Source organism: Mastigoproctus giganteus, chromosome 14 (assembly GCF_048544385.1).
Source record: "Mastigoproctus giganteus isolate SK-2022 chromosome 14, ASM4854438v1, whole genome shotgun sequence".
Classification (NCBI taxonomy): domain Eukaryota; kingdom Metazoa; phylum Arthropoda; class Arachnida; order Uropygi; family Thelyphonidae; genus Mastigoproctus; species Mastigoproctus giganteus.
The window spans coordinates 114,652,875-114,676,790 of record NC_143588.1 but is presented as its reverse complement, the minus strand read 5'-3'; the positions used below and the strand labels follow the sequence as shown (position 1 = coordinate 114,676,790).

The 23,916-nt window shown below is 33.3% G+C and overlaps 1 protein-coding gene across 2 annotated transcripts in view; it reads left to right on the top strand.

Moving 5' to 3' along the window:
* Arf6 (ADP-ribosylation factor 6) overlaps window positions 1-12,732 on the top strand; it is a 101,983-nt gene extending 89,251 nt beyond the window's left edge. For both annotated transcript variants that reach the window (XM_090389019.1, XM_090389018.1), the window contains exons 4-5: window positions 2,163-2,361; window positions 12,511-12,732. In XM_090389019.1, the coding sequence (XP_090245145.1) occupies window positions 2,163-2,361; window positions 12,511-12,653 (342 nt within the window). In that variant the 3' untranslated portion in view covers window positions 12,654-12,732. The remainder of the gene's footprint in view (window positions 1-2,162; window positions 2,362-12,510) is intronic.
* The last annotated feature ends 11,184 nt before the right edge of the window (window positions 12,733-23,916 follow it).

Below are 23,916 nucleotides of genomic sequence, written 5' to 3'. Positions count from 1 at the left end.
GAGGCACAACTGAGGGCTCTAAGCAATGAAGACTGAACGAAAGCAGCATACTCACAAGCATTTAAAAAATTCAAATTAACCATATTGTCTCCCGAAAAATCTAAAGCCACTGACCGTGCAAAACTAGACCAGTTAATCTTCTTATAAGTAAATCTAGTTAATTCAAAATTATCAAAATCTAAAGAAGTATTTAAATCAGCCAAATTAATATGAAAAACCAAAGCTCTATGATCACTATTCATATAGTCCGTTTTCACAAGCCAATGACAGATTCGTCTGGATAACCCCTGAGTAACTATAGTCAAATCAATATTCGACCTGCCATGAACATTATTAAAAGTATAAGGCTGACCTGATATATTGACTACACACAAATTATTCATTAAAATAAAGTCCTCCATTAAGCGACCTCTCTGATCAGTCATGCCGCTAAACCATAAGTTAGACTTTGCATTGGAATCCAATGCAATAATTAAATTACACTACAACCAATTTCACTGAAAACAGTTTCCATATAATGGATAGAATTAACAATTTCGTGACTTGGAGGACAATAAAGAGATATTAAATTAAAAGTCAACCTAGGAGTACTAATGTTCACACATGTTGAGTTCTGACTACACAGCCCAGAGAGGACAGTTACCTGCAATAACTTATTAAAGACCACAATTGCTGTTTTAGGTTTCACATCAACTACACTTATAACTCTGGCATCAGCAGGAAAACCAACAATTTTATGTCCATTGTGCAAAGGAACCAACATACGGCTCCTGCATACACAAAATGTCAACACTTTCTTGCACGGCCACCATTCTAATTTCATCAGTAACTGCACAACATCTTTGGGCGTTGAGTTGAACCAACTTAAGCACACCACCTTCATCTTTATGTTGAAAACTACCATTCACATTAAAAGTACTACAGTTATCCATCATAGGTACGCGTACTGGCGAACTCTAGGGCCTTTTTATACTCGGGACAACTACTACCTACTCCTTAATGAGTGATCATAAGCTCTACCTCTGCGCTTGCAGTTCACACAACATGGATCTTTATTTTTATTTGGGCAATCAACAAAAAGATGCCCACCCTGAGCACAATGACCACACGACACAGTCTTGTGTGTGCAGTGTTGTATAGAGTGGCCATACCCCAAACACTTAAAACATTTAGTCACAACTGTAAAATGCCTGAATTTGTGTGACGTATATCCAAAATACAACCTGTCATTACACATCAAATTTTGCAACATATGAGGAGCTACCCCAATCACCCAATTATTAAACCTTGCCTTGGAACTGTTACTAAATCTAAAAACAATGCCCTCTCTGACCTCTTGCTCCTCATATCCATAATCCTGAAGGTTTTTCTTATATAAATCCCTAATAATATCCTCCTGAGTTAATTCCTTAGGTACATCATACACTAAGATGGTAGGGTTCTGTAACTTTACTTTATCCAGATTAATACCCTTTTGAAAAAATACCTCTGCCTTACTGAGTTTATCCAAATCCTTATCATTCCACGGCATTCCACTAATACAGCAGCTTTCAATTATATCCATGTTCATTGTGTTTGGTGCTTGTTTCTGCTTTTCAGTAGCTGAGTCCGAGAAGGGCATCGGCCACCATTTTATTGTTGGTGATTCAGTCTGTTTACAGCATATGATAGTGTAAACATGTAATTAAGCTTTTATATGCATTCGCAAGTGAAAAAAAAGGCTATGTTCCACTTTTCATCGATTTTTGCTTTAGAGTGGGGTCTGGAACCTAACCCGCCATATGAGTGGGGCCCTACTGTACATTGATTTTTTTTTTTTTTTTTTCTTAATTAGACTGGCTGCAGAGAAACAGAATGGACCCTTTTATTTATGTCGTCAGAGTTTCTGATTCTAACTTCAGCTTTTCCAAGCTGAAGTTAGAAAAACGTATCAGAGTTCGAAACAAGAAAACTGCCAATAAAGTTGAAGATTGAAAAAATTAGGTTTCAGTTCACTAGTTAATCTGTATTTTTCAACCTAATTGCCACTTGGTTTTCTTTGAGAACTCCTTTCTAGGTGTGCTCTGTTGTTCATATTACAGGAATCACTTTAATGAATCAAATGAGAGATGCAAATTGACATGTACTTTTTCCATTTATTATTATATTACCATTATTATCAGGATGTTGGAGGTCAAGACAAAATTCGACCTTTGTGGAGACATTACTATACAGGAACTCAAGGATTAATATTTGTAGTTGATTGTGCAGACAGAGATAGAATTGACGAAGCCAGGCAAGAATTGCACAGGATAATAAATGACAGGGAAATGAGAGATGCAATCATTCTAGTGTTTGCCAACAAGCAAGACCTTCCAGATGGTAAGCCTTGTTAACATATGTTTGATTATATTATGGTTAAGAAGAAATTTCATTTTTGTTACACAGTTCAATAGAGTTTTTTTAAAATATATTAAATGGAGATAGTCTGAAACGTCACCAGAACAAAGTCTGAATTAAAACAAATTTTTTTATATATATTTTTTTTATAAAAATAGCATAGTTCAGTTTTTTAAAGAAAGGAAACCGTGTTTATTGTATAAACTTCATCAGAATCATATATGATTAACTGGCTAAGTTAAACTAATATAACAGAAGAGAACCTCAGGTGTCTCTTCTGTTATATTAGTCTGGCTAAGTTAATGACAAAGCAAAACAAACTAAGAACATGGTTGAGAAATATTCAGGAATCATTCTAAAGAATCAAATTGACATTTTCTTTTCCTATTTATTATTATATTACAGGTTGACCATCACTAATTCAGTAATCCGGTTCCACCACTAATTCGGACATAATTTCTGCGAATGTAATTTAAAATTTCCCCGGTTGGCGCACCGACCTGCCGCTACTGTTTTGGTGGCGTTGGTTGCAGCATCAGCTGTCGGCGCGAACTCGTAAACACTGGCAAGCTATTCCTACTTGTTTTTGTGCATTTATTATTATAACCTCACATTTAATCCCAGCCATGCTTCTCGTGGCGTGGCGTAAAGCTCAAACACCGTACATTGTCCATAACAGATAAAGTTGAACTTCTGAAAAACTCGACAGCGGTGTGTCTGTAAGAAGTTTAACTCTGCTTAGTTGTAAATTCCACAATTTCTCTCAGTTCTTATTTTAGTAATTTTCTTTTAGTCATTCCTTTTTAGATTTTTTTTTTTACAACACTTGTACAAATTTGCAGAAAAACACAACACGATATGATGGATGATACAGTGTGCTAATGAACTTGTTTTCACAAACAGTACTGACAAACTTATTGCGACGTTTGAAAGTTTATTTTATCGGAATTAGTTTTATTGCAGTGCGTGCAATAAACTACTGTAATCACAAACGAGCTTCATATGTATGCCGTAATAGCGTCACAAGAAGAAGAAATGAATCACTTATAAGTTTATCAAGCGGAAATCTGCTGTACACCAATGGAAACAGTGAAAGGAGTGAAGGTGGAGTTGGGTTTCTGGTCCATAAAGATTTTAAAAACAACATTTTGGAATTCAAAAGTACATCACCAAGGGTGTCAAGACTAATACTCAAGATTTCTAAGAGGTACAAGCTAAAGATTATAATGATTTATGCACCAACATCGAGCCATGATGATGAAGAGGTTGAAGAAATGTACACTGAAATTGAGAGTCTTCTAGATGAGCAGAAAACCCACTACACTATTATTATGGGGGACTTCAATGCTAAGGTTGGAAAAAGGCAAAACAGTGCAGAAAGAGGAACTATAGGAAATTTTGGAATTGGTGAAAGAAATAAAAGAGGTGAAAGACTTGTGGAATTTGCAGAATCTCAAGGAATGGCAGTAATGAACACTTTTTTCAAGAAAAGGGTGAACAGAAAGTGGACATGGAAGAGTCCAAATGGATTAACAACTAATGAAATCGACTTCATCCTCACTAATAGAAGATATATTGTGACTGATGTTACCGTCCTGAATAAGGTAAATGTTGGAAGTGATCACAGAATGGTAAGATGTACACTTGATATAGATGTAGGAAAGGAAAGGAAAAAACTGACTCGCGTAAATAATACAAAGGTCTTTGAGATAACAGAAGAGGAGAAAAAGCAGTATGTACTGGAACTTAAGAACAAGTATGAGCTTCTGCAGACTGCTCAGGACCAAGATATCGACGAGGAATATTACAACTTTTTGAAAGTGATAAAGCCCAAGAAACCTATAGGGAAAAAGAAATCCAAAGAAGAAAAAATTAGTCAAGAAACACTTGTCATGATGAACCAAAGACGACAAATGAAGAGCAAGAAAAACACTGACAGGGAGAAAATTGAGTATACTGAGTTATGCAAAGCCATTAGAAAGAGACTCAGAGAGGACATAAGAAAATTTAACACAAGAAAAGTAGAACAAGCATTAAGGGAAAACAAAGGATTTAAATCAGCAGCCATGAGCAGTAATACAGAAAGACAAATGATACTGAAACTGAAGAATAGCGATGGTGTACTTATAAACAGCAGAGAAGGCATAATCCAAATAGCAGAAGACTACTATAGAGAATTATACAAGGAGCGAGGGAATGATACCAGCAGTGGGGAAGATGGATTGCAAAGTAGCAACACATACAACATACCCGATATTCTTCCTGATGAGGTAGAACATGCATTGAAGAAAATGAAGAATCGGAAAGCCCCGGGGGAAGATGAAGTTACTGTAGAGTTGTTAAAATTGGGAGGAAGGGACATAACACAAAAACTGGCAAGGCTCTTCACAAAGTGCATTAGAAAAGGTGCGATGCCTAAGCAGTGGAATAATGCAATCATAGTTTTGCTGCATAAGAAAGGAGATAAATCAGAAATTGGAAATTATAGACCAATTAGCTTGTTATCCCACATCTACAAGTTGTTCACAAGGGTCATTACTAACAGATTAGAAAGAATACTTGATGAGAATCAATCGAAAGAGCAAGCTGGCTTTAGGACAGGATTCTCAACTATGGATCACCTTCACGTAATATCACAGCTAATGGAGAAAGCAAATGAATATAAAACACCATTATGCCTGGCATTTGTGGATTATGAAAAGGCATTTGACTCCGTACAGCATAAGGCAATGTTTCGAGCACTGGAAAGACAAGGCATAGATACTCCATATATTATGATTTTGAAGAAAATATATGAGAGTGCTACATCCTTTATTAGACTAGACAAAGACAGTAGCAAATTTAAAATCAAGAAAGGAGTTCGACAAGGAGACACAATATCTCCGAAGCTGTTTACTGCTGCCCTTGAGGAAGCTTTCAGAAAATTAGACTGGTCGCAGAAAGGAGTCAATGTGAACGGAGAGTACCTAAACCATTTACGATTTGCAGATGACATTGTGGTCATAAGCCACGATCCCAAAGAATTAGAGGAAAATCTTAATCAGTTATGCACAGTTAGTAAGGATTTTGGACTAAAGATGAATATGGCTAAAACAAAAGTAATGATGAACAAGTAAAAGTAAAAAAAGTAAAGTGCAGCCATTATCAACCCACTGCAGGGTGGAAGCCTCCTCAACAATTCATGCTGAGGGAAATGGACCATAATCTGCCACGCTGGTCCAGTGCGGGTTGGCAGATCGACCGTATTCAGCAGTCAGGGGCTTGAACCCCGGTCTACTCAAAGAGTGTGTGCTACTGCACTCCCGCTCCTGCCCACTCGGCTACGGAGGCCGTTGATGAACAAGTATGCCACGGAAAGGGAAATAATGATTGAAGGAGCAGTAATTGAAAAGGTGGAGTCATATACTTATCTGGGACAAGTTATTAGCTGTAATAATGATAAATGGCTGGAAGTCAAGAGAAGAATAAATTTTGGATGGATAGCATTCAGGAAATATAGTCACATACTGAAGAGCAATATCCCAGTTTGTCTGAAACGTAAAATAATGAATCAATGTATACTCCCCACCATGACCTATGGAAGTGAAACTTGGGCACTCACCAAAGGAATGGAAGAGAAGCTAAGAACTACACAGCGAAGAATGGAACGAATTATATTGGGAATCAGACTGTTAGATAAGAAGAGAAACACATGGATTAGGCAGCAAACTCAAGTAAAGGACATTCTTATCAAAACTAAAGAACTAAAATGGTCTTGGGCAGGACACATAGCTCGAAGACATGATGACAGATGGACTAAGAAAATAACAGAATGGTACCCAAGAGGAGCTAGAAGAAAACCTGGAAGACAAAGGCGGAGATGGATAGATGAAATTCATGAGTTTTTGAGTAGTAAATGGATGGCCAGTGCTCAAAACAGAAGGAACTGGAAAGTTGCTGGAGAGGCCTTCATCCTGCAGTGGATTGAAAGTGGCTGATGATGATGATGAATAGCATCACACTTATGTGGCCGACACGGCTTCTCAGGAAATAAAAAAACCTACTGTGCCACGTCGGCCACATATATACGACACCAAAAAAACTCTTTTTTTTTTTGATATTTTAAACGAAAAAAACGACAACACTGACATTATAATATTTATTTTAGAATTGCTAATCAAATTATTTGCTAAATATTTTTTGGCTCCTGGGGAATTTTTTTTTTCTTAAACTAGCTTGGCAGTCAACATGTTAATTAAAGGTAGGATGAGGTGGTTAGCTGTTGGGTAAACTGTATGTGCTAATATAACCACCAGTGATCCGGCAAACTCACTAATCCGGCACCCCACAGGTCCCAACGCTGCTGGATTAGTGATGGCCGACCTGTACTGTTATTATCAGGATGTTAGAGATCAAGACAAAATGGGTAGGATATGGATATATGGTTAGGTTTTCCAGTCCATAGTTTTGCTGATGATAACATATTGCATTTCACCTTTCCAGTTTGAGAAACTTTGCACAAACAGTTTCAACTTTTCAAATATCAACCTTCAACTCCTTAAATGCTGACCTCAAGGTAATTCTCCAGTAGGGGCAAAGATAACTTAGTTAATTTTAAATCCTTCAAGTACTCAGTCCGGTCTTGTCTTGCAAAAAAAAATTGGCATTGCTTTTCTTCTAAACAATTACGCACTCTGTACAAATGGAATATTGTTCCCACATCTGGAGTGATGTCCCTAGAACATCTCTCAGGCTTCTAGACTCCATTTGAAAGAGGACAGTCAGGTTAATTAATGATCTATCTCTTATAGAGTCTCTCCTCTCTTTGTCCCATAGGTGTTCTGTTTCTGCTACATGTCTTTTCTATAGATATATCCATGAGTACTGCATTGTAATTCTCCCACTTTTTCCAAACTAGTCCAAACTTGTGGCAACTAGTCGAAATCCTTTATAGTCCAACTTCTGTTTCCAGGAATAACCTTCCTTCACCTGTATTTTCTGGAAACTATGATCTACAGAAATTCAAGTCTAATGTCAAGTATCATCAGTCTTCTCAACCTTCAATCCATGAAGGTTGGGAAGGTTTAAACTCTCCATTTAAACCTGACGGTTGTATTGTCACCTTAGCTAAAGATAGACTACCTGCTAACAATCTACTTTTCTTCTAATTTGTGCATTGTTAATCTTTGAAAACTACCTCCTACCATTCATAGTACACTCCATTCAGAGTCACCAGTGGTCTTCCGTTATAAAAGGATGTCAGAAGAATTTTCAAGTCTTGATGCCATGAAAACTCCAAATCCTGGTGGTATTTCTCCATTTGTTCTCCAAACCTTACTCATGTTCTGTGTCTCCTTTTTACACTTCCTTATTCTGCTAGTATTTTTATTTCTGCCAGGAAATTCTGCCAAGAGAAGGGCAACAAGATTAGTGAATGGAACAAAGGGGTGCTCTTACGAAGAAAGGCTTAAGTTTTGCAAATTACAGTGTCTGGAGACTAGGCACCAGCGAGGTGATCTGATAGAGGTGTATAAAGCCTTGAATGGTTTAAGCATGCTCAATGCTGATGGGATTCTTCCTCTAGCTCAGAAAAATCACCTGAGAGGGCATAAATTCAAATTGAGGAAAGACAGATGTAGGATAGACGTGCGGAAATTTGCCTTTAGCCAGCGGGTGGTTGGTTGGTGGAACAGACTGCCATCCCTTGTGGTGGAGGTTGATAGCCTAAATAAGTTTAAGGCTCAGCTGGACAGGTATTTTGAACGAACAGAGGGGTGAAGTGGAAGTGAGTTTTTTTTTTTTTTTTTTTTTTTTTTGGCTGATGCTGCATAAGCTTGCTTTCTTGCATCAAATGCCTCTGCTAATGCTAAATTTGCTTGTGTCTAACCAGTTCCTAAAAAGGGTGACAAATCCCTGCCATCCAATTATCTTGCCATTGCACTTACTTCTACTCTTTCTAAAGTAATGGAGAAATCCATTAACCACCAACTGCTAAACTATATAGAAACCTTCCATCTGATCAATGAACACAGTATGCACTCCATCAGTGTTGATCCACTGGTAATATACTGGCTTATGTTACCCATCTGTGAACAAATGCAATGGAAAAGTTTGGTGAAACTCTAACAGTTGCTCTTAATTTCAAAGGCTTTTGTTCATGTTTGACATAAAGGTCTTCTAAATAAGCTTCCATCTTATGGTTTGCCGACAATTTTTTGTAATTGGGTATCCAGTTTTCTCTGACTGCTCACTGCAGGTGGTGGTATGGAAAAATTACTAATTTTTCCATACTACCATACCTTTAACACATGCAGTTGACAGAACTATATGTTGCATCGTGGCCAGAATTGCTTATTGTTAATTTAAACAAACTAACAAACCCTTGTATACAAGTGGCATAATTCTTGGATTTTATGCATATCTTACTGATTAGAAGAAAGAAATATAAAGTTAAGCCATATACACTGAAAGGACAAAATTCACAGGGATACCTGGTTCCTGGGCATTTCGACACTATCACCCTCTTGCTAGTGAATGAACCAACCACTTGAGAGGTATATAGGTACACTGCATTCACGTAGATGGTAATTCAATGTCAGTATGGATAAATGTCGTGAGTTAACCAACTTTGAAAGAGGGATGATAGTGGGCACCGATGCATGGGTCACTCTGTTGTGGAGGTGGTACAGAAATTGCACTATCCCCGTTCGACAGTATCAAGAGTGTATCGAGAATACACCATTTTCAGAATAACATCTCATCGTGGACAGCACTGTGGGCAGAGAAAGGTGGTGGATGAACTTGATTGTCGATGTCTATCTCTTATTGTTTCAGCCAACCGGAGAGCAACAGTGGCACAAATCACTGCTGACTTCAATGAGAGAGGTGCCAGAAATGTCTCCACCAAGACCATCTGGTGATTGTTAACCACAATAGGTTATAGGAGCCACTGACCCACCAGAGTCCCGTTGCTAACACCATGACACAGGACTCTATGCCTCAACTGGGTGAAAGAACATCAGCACTGGACCTTGGATGATTGGAGGCGGGTCTCCTGGTCCGTTGAGTCCCGTTTCCAGTTATTTCAAGCAGATGGAAGGGTGCATATATGGCAGAAACCACACGAAGCTATGCGCCCGGCATGTCTGCAAGGAATTGTTCAGATAGGTGGACAGTCGGTAATGGTCTGGGGCATGTTCAACTAGCACACATTGGGACGTCTAGTACATCTAGACATATCTCTGAATGATTCAGGTTACGTGTCCATCCTTACAGACCATCTGCATCCCTTCATAGTCATTGTGCACCCACAGAGCAATGGACTCTTCCAGCAGAACAGTGTGCCTCCTCACTAGAACATGGTTCAAAGAGCATTCTGCAGATTTTGCCACCATGGAATGGCCTTGCCGTTCACTGGCCATGAACCATGTGGAGCATCTTTGGGATGCTGTGGAAAGGTCCGTTCGAGCTTTGGATCCTCCACCCAGGAATGCGGCAGGATTATGGACAGCGGTGCAGCAAGCATGGATGGAAATACCTGTGGAATGCTTTCCTAAACTAGTGGACTCAATGCCTTGCCGTGTGACTGCCCTTATCCGGGCAAGAAGTAGGCCTACCCATTACTAGGTAGCTGTCCTATGATTTCTGTCCATTCAGTGTACAGTTTAATAACATATCCTGTAAATATTCTGTTGCATACCATTTCAGTAATGGGGTATGCTACTCCAACAAGACCTGGATAAATTGAACAGGGTACTTCATTTGGGTAGCAATATTTCCAGACTAACGTATCACTTGGGTGGTACCAAACTCAAGGTAGAGAATGAAAAATATCTAGGGTAATTGTACAGTCTGACATGAAGTTCTCTGAGCAGTACAGACTAGCTGTTGTGCAATTCATGGGGTTTTGTTGATTATATCCATGGATTTGTCCAACAGGGACAAAGAGTTCCTTATCCAATTGTATAAGGTAATGATTGGGACACATCTTGAATACTGCATACAGGATTTGGAAGCCTCATTTTAGGAAGGTTGTAATTCTCTTGGAATGGGTGCAGAGAACAGGATTAGTCAGGAGCACGCCTTACCATAAAATATTTGAGTTCTGTAAATTGCAGTGTACAAGGGTGGTTCAATAAAGAATCGCCGTCGCCTACTTCCACGTATTGCAGAGTCATGATATTTTGTGTATAGCATCATACATATGTCTGTACTGAAGGTGTAAAATTTCAGCCCTGTGTCTTAACTTGTTTTTCTCTTACAGAGCTGAACATGTGACGAAGTAGCATCATGGACAAAGTTGAAGCCAGAGCTGTAATCTGATATTTGTTCTTGAAGGGAAAATCTCCTAAAGAAATCCACAAGGAGATGACTGCTGTATATTATAAGGATGAAGCCCCATCCTATGGCATTGTGAAGCACTGGCGTAGACAGTTTAGGTGTGGTTGGACGTCGGTAGAATCTGAGCCCATTCAGCCATTGATGACAGCACGATCAGAAAAGTGGAGTTGTTAATCATGGAAGATCGCTGGATGTCTGTGCTTGATTTGTCCCAGGAGGTGAAAGGTTAGTGTGGGCTCTGTTGAAAGTCCTTCATGACCAACTCCATTTACGGAAATTGAGTGCAAGATGGATTCCCCGATTATTGAGTGGTTTCCAGAATAATGATTGACAACAGAAATCGCAAGAGTTGTTAGCCCTGTGCCAAAAAAATGAAGACTCTCTCGTCTAATCACTCAGGATGAAAGTTGGATACACCATTTCGACCCTGAAAGTAAAAAGCAGTCCATGGAATCGCAAAATCATGGTTCCCCACCCCCCAAGAAGGCAAAGGTCCAAGGGTCAGCAGGAAAGGTCTTGCTGACGGTGTTATTGGATGAGAAAGGCGTAATAATGACTGATTACCTGCCAAAATGTAGAACAATTACAGGTGCCTATTGTGCCAACTTACTCACAAAATTACAGGAGAAAATCAACATGTAGGCGTGGCATGCTGTCCAAAGGTGTGAGAATGCTTCAAGACAATGCCCCAGTTCATACTTCTGAAATTGCAAAAACACAAGCAGCCAGCACTTGTGGACATGAAATACTGGACCATCGGACTTCTTGTTTCCTTCCCTCAAATCATTTCTTCGGGGGACCCACTTTCCTGACGACGAGACACTCATTTCTGCAACAGAGTCATTGTTCAATGGCCAGCCTCACCACTTTTACAAAAATGGTACCCCTAGCTTCATCCATTGATGGGAAAAATGTGTAAATCTGCATGGTGGCTATGTAGAGAAGGACTAAAACCTGTGCCAAGAATCAATAGGCTAGCACCTCTGCAGCTAAGTCAGGGCAATTATTTATTGAACCACCCTTTTATTTCATCACAGGCATCTGATTAAAGTGTTTAAGGCTTTCAGTAGGTTGAGCAAACTAAATTCTGATGGCATCTTTACTCTTCCTTTGATAACACACACAAGGGGACATATTTTTAAATTAAAAAGGATGGTTGCAGGATAATGTGTGGAAATTTGTTTTCAGTATAAGCTTGCTTGCTTCATTGCATCATTTAGTTAGTATTAATATGGTAACAAATTCCATATATATATAGTTTGCATTACAATAATATAACATAGGTAAAAGAGTAGCATGATTAGGAACAATGCTTAGAACTTGTCTTGATATCCAAACAAAAAATAGACATACAGCATATCTGAAATTTTAACATTAATAGCTATCAAGAAATTGTTACTTATGTGCATACCCATTTTCCTCAAAAACAGTGCTGAGAATAATGTTAAGTAGAAACATGTTAAAACTTATTTTAAAGCAACCATCGATATTTTGGAACTGATATTTTTTATATAGAAAGGATTTTCAGATGTTCATGTTGGCAACAGCAATTTGAACCATATTGTCTGCTATTCCCCTAATAGCTGTAGTAACAGCTAACCCCCTATAGCTGTTGCTACAGTGAAGTAAAACTCAAAGAAATTAAATATCCAACACATGATCTGTTCATTGCTTTTTGCAATCCCTAAAATAATAATAAATGTTGATATATATATATATATATATATGCATGTGTTCGTGTTATTTATGAATCAGCTAGTTTTGATCTTTGTATATCATCATGTTGAAAATTTTGCCTTTTTTGTTTTTCAGCTATGAAGCCTTATGAAATTCAAGAAAAATTAGGTCTCACTCGAATCCGTGACCGTAATTGGTATGTTCAGCCTTCATGTGCAACAACAGGAGATGGTCTGTATGAAGGACTTATGTGGCTAACATCAAATCACAAGTCTTGAGACAAGTGCTCCCTAAGTATACATATATATATATATACATACCCATATATATATATATATATATTATATGTAACTTGAAAGTAGACATTCTGCATCATTTGAGTGCTAAATTTGACATTCAGCTTAATATAATGGTATGAGGGGCATAACTTGATTAAAGAAAACACTAGCCAAAAAAAAAGAAAAAAAAGAAAAAAAAAGAAGCAGTTTAGCTTTTGCAGTCATGAAAAATTGATTGTGCATTTGTGCATATTAAAGAAGAGGGATGGTGGTGAAAACAAGTAAAAGCATGGGGATATAGGAAACCAGTTCATGAAGACAGACTCCTTGTATATACTTTCTGTATTGTCATTGAACCCTCTGAGAAACCAAACACATCACCAAATGGTGTTTGTTGTCATTTAAATATGTACATAACTTTAGTAGTCAGTTTTATATTATAATAAAACATATACTGTTTTACAAAACATTAACTGTAATAACATTTTAAATTTGAATTATCTTGATTGCTTATATTTATTAGCCACAAAACTTCACTTAACAAATATTAACAGGAACATGGATGCAAAATGACATTGCATTTACTGTTTTGTTAATTAATATGAATTAATTTTTATATCACATAGGTTTATTAATAACAGTTTTGTGTCAAAAGCACCATCTAAGCATTTTATAGGTTTTCATGAAGAAGACTTTTTCCGATAAATAAAAATGGACTTCATTTTTAAGGAAAAAGGATTTAATTTCTTTAAAATTTGTAAAATTGTATTTCAGTATCTTACTAAGCACTTCTTGATGGTTACTACCAGCCTAATTTGCATCTGAAGTTACCACTTTATACATAAAGATTTTGAAAATATAGAATATTTGTGATAGTCTGATGTTGAGGCTCTTAACTGCATTATGGAATGCTTATGGATGCTTTTAAATAAACAACAGAAAAATAATTAACTTAATTAAAAAGATCAAATTAGGCAATTTTAAATGAATAAGAGTTCTTTTCACTATTAAATGACTTTGTTTTCTGTAAATATTCATTTTAACCTCCTGTTCAATGAGGCCTTCCCTAAAATTTGATCATTGTTGATTCAAGAGGTGAAAAATGTAATTATATTGTAATATTAAGTAAATATTACATTTTCTTTTTGCCCTGTTCAGAAAATTGTAATGACAGTTTAAAGATTTGATATATGATATTTGTATAACTTGCTGTTTATGGACATTTAGTATTTGACTTTTGAGCAATTATGTTAGTTTTTTAAATATCACATGTTCCTCAAATAAGTTTATCACCCAAGCATGACTGCTTATATTTTTTGATAAAATGCATCACATTTTAAATTAGAACTATTCTATGCTAATTTTCTTATTACTAAAATAACTGTCATTTATACATGCCTTTATTCTTGTTTAAGAAAGATTACATATATCAACTTTAATGCTATATCAAAAATAACTTATTGCAAAATATCTCCATAATGCATAGAGCAGAAATACAGTATGCAGAGAATTTCAAGTTAGCTTTCACAGATGAATTCTTTTACAGTCTAACCAAGTTGATTATATCAACTTAACATACACCTTTTATCGAAATTATTGACAGATATCTTTAATAATGCTAATGATTAATATTCATGAATAATTTCACAAGTTTTTTTTTTTTTTTTATCTAGAATAGTTTTTACGTTTACTTCAGAATAAATTATATGTGGTGAAATCTCATTACCATGGACCTGGTTGATAGATAGATTGCTGTCTTAACATTAAGATGGCTTAATTTTCCTTGCAAGTTGTCTGCTTGTTGTCTTAAAACACAAGCTGTTATATTAAAATGTATATTAGTTAGTTATTTCTTTTTATAAAGTCCCTTTTTGCACACACAAAAATTTAGAGGGATATATTTTTTTTTTTCTCCCATGATCCCAGGAACTTCTAGTGATCATTTTTTGCCATTTTTCAAATTCAAGAAAAACAGACAGGTCCAAACTCCTTATTAACTATTATTGTGAATAGTCTTTCATGGAAATCATAATTGAATATAAACTATGCTCTCTTTTAACACAAAAGCTTGAATAAAAAAGCTCTTCGATTATGCTTCTGCTATTTTTAAATTGATAAAAGATGGGCTTAACCGCTCATGCCAGTGGTTTATATGGAAACATTTAATAAGTTTGAATCATATTTGGTCGCCAGAAAGATGGAACATCCAAATACTCATTCACAACTGGATATGTCAAGAAACAATGGCTTGAATGCATGGCAAGTACGTGTGAAAAAAATTCACCCTAGTTAACCGAAAGTAATTTAAGAGAAGCACCTTGTGTACTATTGTGTATGCAAAGCATTTTTTGCTAAATATTAAAAATTATTTCTACTCCATTTCATTGCTCTCTCTCTCTTCCCCTCCCTACCCCTTCACCCCACCTAACATTATTGGTGAGTGTTTTTATTTTTTATTACAGATTATAATAATATTATTTTAACTATTCTGCTATGCTAATATATTACAAGACTTTAATTCATTAACACATTAAAGTTATTCTACTAGATGATAAATTCAAATAATATTGTCATGAGACTTATGAGCTTTCTGTAAATATGCTTTAAGAATATTGTGGGTCAAAAGATACTATATGAAATGTGTTATTTTATTTTATTTTTTTTTTTAGTTAGATTGTTATGAATTTCCTGAGCCTAAGTCTTGCCTATTCTCTGTAGTGCATATGAACTGTATATTTTGCATAATTATATGAATTGAAATTATGCCTCACAGATGCAGAAATTTAATTTTCAGTTCCTTTATTTCAAGCTTGAAATTCATACTTGACAGCTTTTTTCAAATTCTAATCATTTTAAAATATTGTTACATGTCTACCATAAGAATTATGGACAACCTTTTAATTAACTGGATTTTTCAAATCTACTTGTATGTGAAATTTAATTATTTTTAAATATTCTTGTAAAGCTAAACATCGTTCCATTCTTATTGATGTTTTAGCAACAGTATGTTAAAATCCTTGGGGAATTGAACTTATTTTTTCTTTTATCTCCTATAGCAAAAATTAGATTTTTTTTTTTTTTTTCAAATCACGTGAATTATTTTTTCTCTGAAACTGCTTCGATTCCTTTCTCCCCTTCCCATTCCCCTTTATATTCAGTGTATGGCACAAGCATTCCTTTCTACTGTGCTTACTTCTTTTTCTGTCCAGATTGACTAATTAATTCTCTTCCCTGCTCTCCCCATGCATTAGATTATCAAAGTCATTTTCTAATTCCAATACCATTTTAATACAATACCATACATCTAACATTGTTCTTAACAATGTATATAAATGGATCCAGTTTGCTGACAATCCCAATTTTATAGCATAAAATTGTCTTATTTTCAAATAAGAAAGATATTTGCTTAACAGCCATAGTCTCATAGGTGAAAGGAAAAGTTTGAAAAAAATGTGAAATTTTTTTTTTTTTTTTAATGTTTTGATAATGCTGACTTATAAGCATGGCTGTATAATTTATCCTTAGTCCTTTTGTATCAAATTTGTAAAATACTTTAACTGGGATATAATGAAACTTTGGAATTTGTTTTGTAAGTTTTAAGAATAGGTGAAAAATAATAATTTGATAACAACTACTCCTATTTTTACTAACAAGAAATACATTCATTACTGTATAAATAATATGACATGTTTATAAGTGCACATTTTTTCAATTTATTTAGCTCTTTCAGAAGTATGGTTAACCTTTTTTTTCCCTTTCTTTCCCTGCCCTCCCCAAGCTTTCAAAGTATTTTTGTATAAAAGCAATTTAAGAAAATTCAAATATGTGCTTGTTATTTTGTCTGTTAAAAGTTGTGAATATTTTGGGCATCTTTGATTGTACAAATATCATTTCATGTCATTCACATATTGCTATCCAAAAGATTCATTTAATATGAAGTTTTTGCTGTTTGGTCTACATCTATATTTTTTTATTAATAAAACTAAATGTTTAAGTCCATCTAAATATTTTATATTTCATAAGATGATTTCATGAAACAATCATACAGTGCTCAGATAAAATTTACTCATTTGCAATTACTCAGTGGGCTTTCAAGTAACTATTTCAATTGATTGAAAAACAAAACTGTTGTTTTGTTTCTGAAATCTGTACAACTTGTATAGCCATTCAAGTCAAAATACTTGCATTCTATTAAAATAAAAAAAGAAAGAAAGAAAAATTGTACTTTTAGCAACTGATATGAAAACCAGGTATCTAAAATACTACTAAAATACTCACAGGTACAAATGACAATTTTTCAGAAAATTGAATATTATATTACTTCGCCCTATAATTGTGGCTCTGTTTTGCATCCTTGACCAAATGAAAAATTTGAAAGTGCTCTCTAGGTTAGTATTAAATGGATGTACGATTAAGCCAGTAAAGTGACATATCCTATTCCTGGAAATACTATTTAGTATTAGTAGACATTAAATCCAGTCCAAATATTAGTTACTTGTTCCTAATAGTTTACTTATTAAAATGGTTCTAAGCTAAGATGCCAAAAAAAGTAATGGTTTCTTTTTATTTTACCAAAAAAGAAATTATTCTTATTATGAACTTAATGAATATTAATTAATTCCAAATGGGATTGGTAGTACAGAATATGACTGTTTTTTGTAAATTAGTAATGTTTATTCATTCACCTTTTAGATAATAAATTTGTATCTAAATTTTCTGAGTAGATACACTTTTAAAATAATTGTATCCTTAATCATCATTTAAATTGCATTTCCAAATATTAACAAAGATTATTGACACATATTGAATATAATCAACAGAACCCAATACTTAACTAATTGAGTATATAAGTTAATTTAAAATGCATACTCAATTCATATGCAGAAATGAATGGAATTTTTTTAATGCACTGTAATTATCAGTTTGGCAACTACTTTATGGATTTCAAGCAGCTGGCTAAATTGAGAATGAGTGGGTTTCCATAATTCTGTTAAAGTTGAAACTTCACTTCATACTTTATTATAGATATGTTTATATTAAAAATTATTAATGCTCTAAATGAGCACACCAAAAAAATAATTAAGGAACAAGTGCTTGGTTCACTTTAAACATTTAGATTTTTTTGGATAACAAGCAAGAAATAGTTACAAACAATGCACTTATTTTAGTCTTTATTCTGACACTGAATTAGAAAATAAAGTAAATATCTTTATGCAACCAACCAGCCTTGTTATCCAAAAAAAATTACTTTCCAACTGCCTCACTTCTAATGCTCAGTGATGAAAGTGAAGCTGAAATCAAATCTCTGCAGAAAATTAGCAAAGGGAAAATGCATGGTGCATTTTTTACACAGTGTGTCCCACCTCAAAGCATTATAAAGAAATTTTTTTGTACATCTATAAATTAAATTATGCAGATTTAAAGTAAATACCATACCAGAGGAGTGCTGAAGTTTACACTGATATAATTCTAAAGATATATTTTTTTTAAGTGTTGTTTTTTTTTTTTTTCTCTGTGTGTGTGTGTGTGTGTGTGTGTGTGTGTGTGTGTGTGTGTGTGTGTGTGTGTGTGTGTGTGTGTGTGTGTGTGTGTGTGTGTGTGGATTAAACCTGAAATAAATTTCACAAAATAGAAAATATTTAGAAACTTTTGTTATTGTTTCTGAGGTTTAATTGAGGACCTTTTGGATTTCACTAGATTAAAAAGACAAAATAATAATAATAAAGAAATAAAAAGCATATTTCCAAATATTTCAAACTAATTGAAAGTTGTAGAAGTAAAGTAACAGAGAAGAGATTAAAAAAAATTCAGTTTTATGTGTGTTTTATTTTGATTTTTTTATTCATTTATCTATTTTGGAAGTACAATTTGTTGGAGGTGAGAAGGGGCTAATTTTACAAGTAAAAGTTATAAACTTCTGATTTAAATAATCAGAAATACATTAAAGAATACATCAGTTAGGAATGGTGTGCCCATTAATATCATTTTTTTTTTAACACATTTTTATCATAGCAATCAGATATAGAATGTTATCATATTGCTCTCTAATTTTGTGCATCAATATAGTAATATACACAACACACAGGATTCATCTATTAAATAAATCTTGAAATAATGATTTAGTCACCACAGAATATATTTGTGGAGACTACAGAAATGACCTTGACATATGCAAGGGTTTTCATATATCAAAGTATCTACTTATTGGCATATAGTTAGTTTTATTTTGTGTGTAGGCACACACACACATGCATAGGATATATTCTTTTATCTACCTACAGGTTATTTAAGTACCTTATTTATGCAACGTCTTTCTTATGCATTGGAAGTACAATTTGTTGCCATATTGCAAAATGCAGTTTTCTGGGTTTTTTTTTTTTTATTTATTTAAAAAAATATTTTGTTGCAGTTTTTTATTTGGGGTGGTGTGAAAACATGGCATGAAATGGTACAGCAGTCACTGCTTAGATTGTTTGAACTTTTTCTGTTGAATTCATAAAACACATTAGGAATTAATAAAGTTCACCTATATCACTTTTATAAATTTTTGGTTTGTTAAATTATTAAAATGAAACAATTTGTAGAAATTGGTGTTTTAATGTGTTTTTAAGTTTTTTTTTCAGTGTGAAGGTCATGATTTTTTTGTTTATTCTGTATGTTGCTATTTTACAATTTTGCAGTTGTTTGCTAAAAATGTATACTATATCATAGATCTCTAACTTTCAGGGAGAATGAGCTATACACCAGAGGCCAAAAGAGCTATTCTTATTCATATTAACTCACATTTTAATTATTTTTACATTATAATACTGTGGATCTTATTTCTTATAATTGACTTACAGTTATTGATTAGTAAAACTAAAAATTGATTTTCTGTGGTAGTGAGTAACTGCTATTTTGTTTATATCTAATGTGCCATGGTATTACAGCTATGTTGTGCAAAGTAAACATCAATATGTTCTTCATAAGAGAACTTTTTTGCATCATAGTATATTATAATTTTTTAATATAATCATTTTATATTTTCACTCCAAATATGCCCTGAAAGTGATTGACATATGTATCACACATGTATCTTATTATTATCATTACTTATAAAATTAACTTACATGAATTATCATTGTAACATAATCCACTTTAATTTTGCTATGCCTCATTGTTTTTAGCAGCTAATACAATGATTGCTTAAAATCATGGGTGATGCTATCTGATTGTACTTATGCAAAATCATCAGTTATAGTAAAAAAGGTAAGGTCTTTTTAGATTGATATAGTAATTGGCGTAATGTTACTGTTTGGATAAAGTTTTATTTTATAAATTCTGAATGTTGCCCTCTGCTATACATTTGTATGAAGGACAATACAGAACTAGTAGTATAAGGGGGGAAAAAATCTAAAGAAATATATTAGTGTGATTAGCTCATTACTGTGACTGAATAAACAGTTTTATTTGGTAATGGAATTTACATATATTAACCATAAAATATTCATCACAGTGATTGATTCACTCTTTTATTTATTTAAACTCTGATAATGATTTTTTTTTTTTTTTTTTTTTACTTCTTCTGAAAGGGAATTTAGATAAAAATAATCTCTTTAATAGCTTCATATAATTGATATAATTCAACAACTGATAGCCATTACATGTGTTAATAAAAACATTCTTTCACTTTTGTATTCTGTTCATATGAAAAGCTTATCAATTATTGGCAAGCATTTCTTAAGAATGAATAGGGCAAAGAGAAATTATGTATTTCTTTTGCTTTGTTGGTGGAAACCATAAAACTGTGCACGCATGCACATGTGCACACACATTTTTTTAATACAAAAAATACAAAGTATGATGAGAAATTTCCAGGACCACAATTTAAATATATATAATAAATTGTAAATAACTATATATTAAATTTCTCAAAATAGTGACCTTTGTTATTTACATAACAAAGGTCACTAATAATTTTTTTTTTTTTTATTCAACAAAAAAGAAAATATAGACCTTTGTTCAGAAAATGATATTCTACAAAACTATATGAAATTACTTACCTTTTTTACAAAATTACAAAAAAAAATAAATAAATAAAGATATGAAAAAAAATTTTTTTTTGTATATGTATGTGCAACCAAAATGTCACCTGCTTTAGAAAAAAATAGGATTAAAAAAAAAACTAGACTCTAGGCTGCAAATTAAAAGTTTTTCTTATTAATTATTCTGTTGTCATTAACAACTTATAACATAGTTACTCCAACATTGTTATTATCGCTTAGCATTTTTGGTGTGATGCGTGTGATTATACTCAAATAATGAATGCACATTCAACTTGACTAAATAGTTGAAGTATTTATAATCTGTCATGATGCACTTTTTTATTAAAACATCAGCTATGAAGAATAGCTGTACCATAAACCACTTGATGCTTGTGAGCCATGTGTTAGAGATCCCTGTTAACAAGTATAGCTGGAATAATTATATTTCATAATCATATATATTTGAATTTTTTTGTATTTGCATTTTGTTCAGTATTCAGTTCTGTACACATATTCAGTATACTTTGTACCATTTTTGATGCTTATAACCTTTGTAGATAATTGTTGTTTACAAGCAGTTCAATAATTATTTGTTGTATATGGAATCCTCTTGTAACAATGCTAAGTGAATACTTTGTATTGTTTCTTATAGAGGAATACTTCCATTGTATATATTTACATTCAGTATACCTCTGCTTTTTTTTTTTTTTTTTTTAATGTAGTTCATTGTAAGTTGGAAGGGGAATTCTGTTGAATGTTAAATACTTCTTTAAGTTGCTTTATCATGAAAAAAAAAGTGATTAGAGCTACAGCTTTCACTGCAGAATCTTATTTAATATATAATTTCTGTTGATTAATATAAACATTTTCTCATGCTCTGAAGTTTAAGAGATATGTATAACTTTTAATTGTTTAGTTTATAAAAAAAAGGGGGGCAGGGGCTGGTTAACTTCATGTAGTTTAATTATACCATTGTTGTATAAAAAAACAGCAAACGTGTGTGTGTGTGGAAGTGGATATATAACTGTGCAATACTTTGAACGGTCTAGTAAACATGTATTTAAACTATATATTTATCATTTTATGGGTTAGTCAAGTATTTATTTGTTTTATTTGTAATATTTTTAAATGCAGTATCTGTTATAATTTTTTATTAATCATAATGTTAATTTTTTAGTAATCATAATGTTGATAATTATGTTATTGCAATTTTTTTTTTTTTTTTTTTAATATAAGTGAATTGGCAAAACTTTTAGAAGCAGAATTTGGGGACTGTTGCTTTTTCTTCAGATTAAATAATGAAGATTGCTTTATACAACAAAAAGGGCAAAAATTAAAAAAAAAAAAAAAAAATTCATTGATATTAAATGGGATGTAATATAAAACATATATAACTAATTACATTTTTCAAATGTATCATGTCAGTAAAGATAAAGTTCAGGAATGAGACTTTTAAAATCAAATCCACGAAGCAGCATATTCTCTAAACAGATAATATGTGATATTATTTGTTTACTAGTAATGACATCTAAAATTATATCCACGGATTTCATTTAGAAATCTTAGATCAGTTATTAACTCAAGTGATTAGAATTTTTACCCTTAATTTATATATAAAGTAATTTTTATATTATTTGAAAACCACCACTTGAAATGCACATTTAAAGTAAAGGTTGATAATGAAGTAACTTAACATAAAAATATGTAAATGCTTTTACATGAACATTAATCTACATACAAAAAAACATAATCAAGTTTTGTAGTAGGGTTTCAGTTTGCGTGGCTACAAGTATTGCTCAGCATCATCCCTCTGAATTAATAACAGCTTAATTTGAATAACATTATGAACATCAAAGGAAAGCTGATAATGGGATCACTCTTTAGATGTGCAGCATCTTTTGGGCCATGTCTATAGACAGTCTTCTAGATCATCCCACAACAGCTGGGAGATGACCACTTTGTTTCAAAAACTGTGCTGATGTTTCTTCCACTAAAATGTTCGCTTAAGCAGGACGCCCAGCATATTCATATACCTAAAAACAAATAAACCTACAGCTTACCTGTAGATAAATCACGTGGTTCAACACTCCTTTATGTTTCAAATCTGGAATGATTTCACTTTTTTCAAATGTATCTCTGCCATTCGTGGCAGAGATGCATTTGAAATACAGTTACAAAATGTCCATTAACAATTTTTACAAAAAATAGTCAGTTATGCGAGTGGATGTGAAGATGCACCATACTGTTACCATTTGACAGTTATTAAGTATGGATTTTCTTCACCCCATACAACACAGTTGTGACATCATCATTAAGATAAAAGTGAGCTTTGTTGGACCAAAAAAACACAATATAGCAATTGCTGGTCATATTCAAGTTGGGTGATGCAGAGGCATGCAAATTTTAAATGGACTTTTGATCATGGGACAATGTCAGAATTGTTTTGAACTTTAAGTCTACAGTTTCAGGATCTTGGTCATTGTTTTGAGTACAGATGTCTTAGGTGTTTCTAAACAAGTGGACACTTTGCTTGCACTGCATTTTCCTAATGGCAATGTTGAGAATAATTTATTACCAGTTTTACTAATCTCTATAATGGTTTTTCCGTATAGAGGAACGTATTTTTAATCAGTAACATATCTGTGGTATGTTCAGATTTTGATTGCAGTGCATTCAAAGATTGAATTGAGCAGTCCTTTACTTTTCTTTTATGGTTCTCTTCTGTATGTCTTGAGTGCAACCATTACATTGTTACCCCTTTGATAATAGTAGCGGCAAAGAGATATGCGTCATTCCAAATAAAATATCGTCACTTTGCTAACTACAAATTCTGCCGGTTTGCCTCCCATTCATTATATGAAAATCATGTAGCATGATGTTTTCTTTGATAAAATTTTTAGTAATATATATTAAAAGTTAATTTGCATATTTTCTTTTGAAGAAAATATGCAAATAAAACTTTGGTCATTATGCATTCTTGAATGTAGATTAATATATATTTTTACTTCGCATTACTTTATGACCATCCCATATGTCACAGGATGGTCATAAAGTAATTAAATGAATAACAGGTTATTCATTTAATCTTTGCATCTCTTTATACCATGTTATTTATACTTATTTTTCTTGAAGATTTTACTTTAAAATTATGATACCAAGGTTAATAGTTAACACAGTTGTAATAAATTAGTTTCAGGTTCCTTATTCTGAATAGTTTCATGCAAACCCATGTGATATAG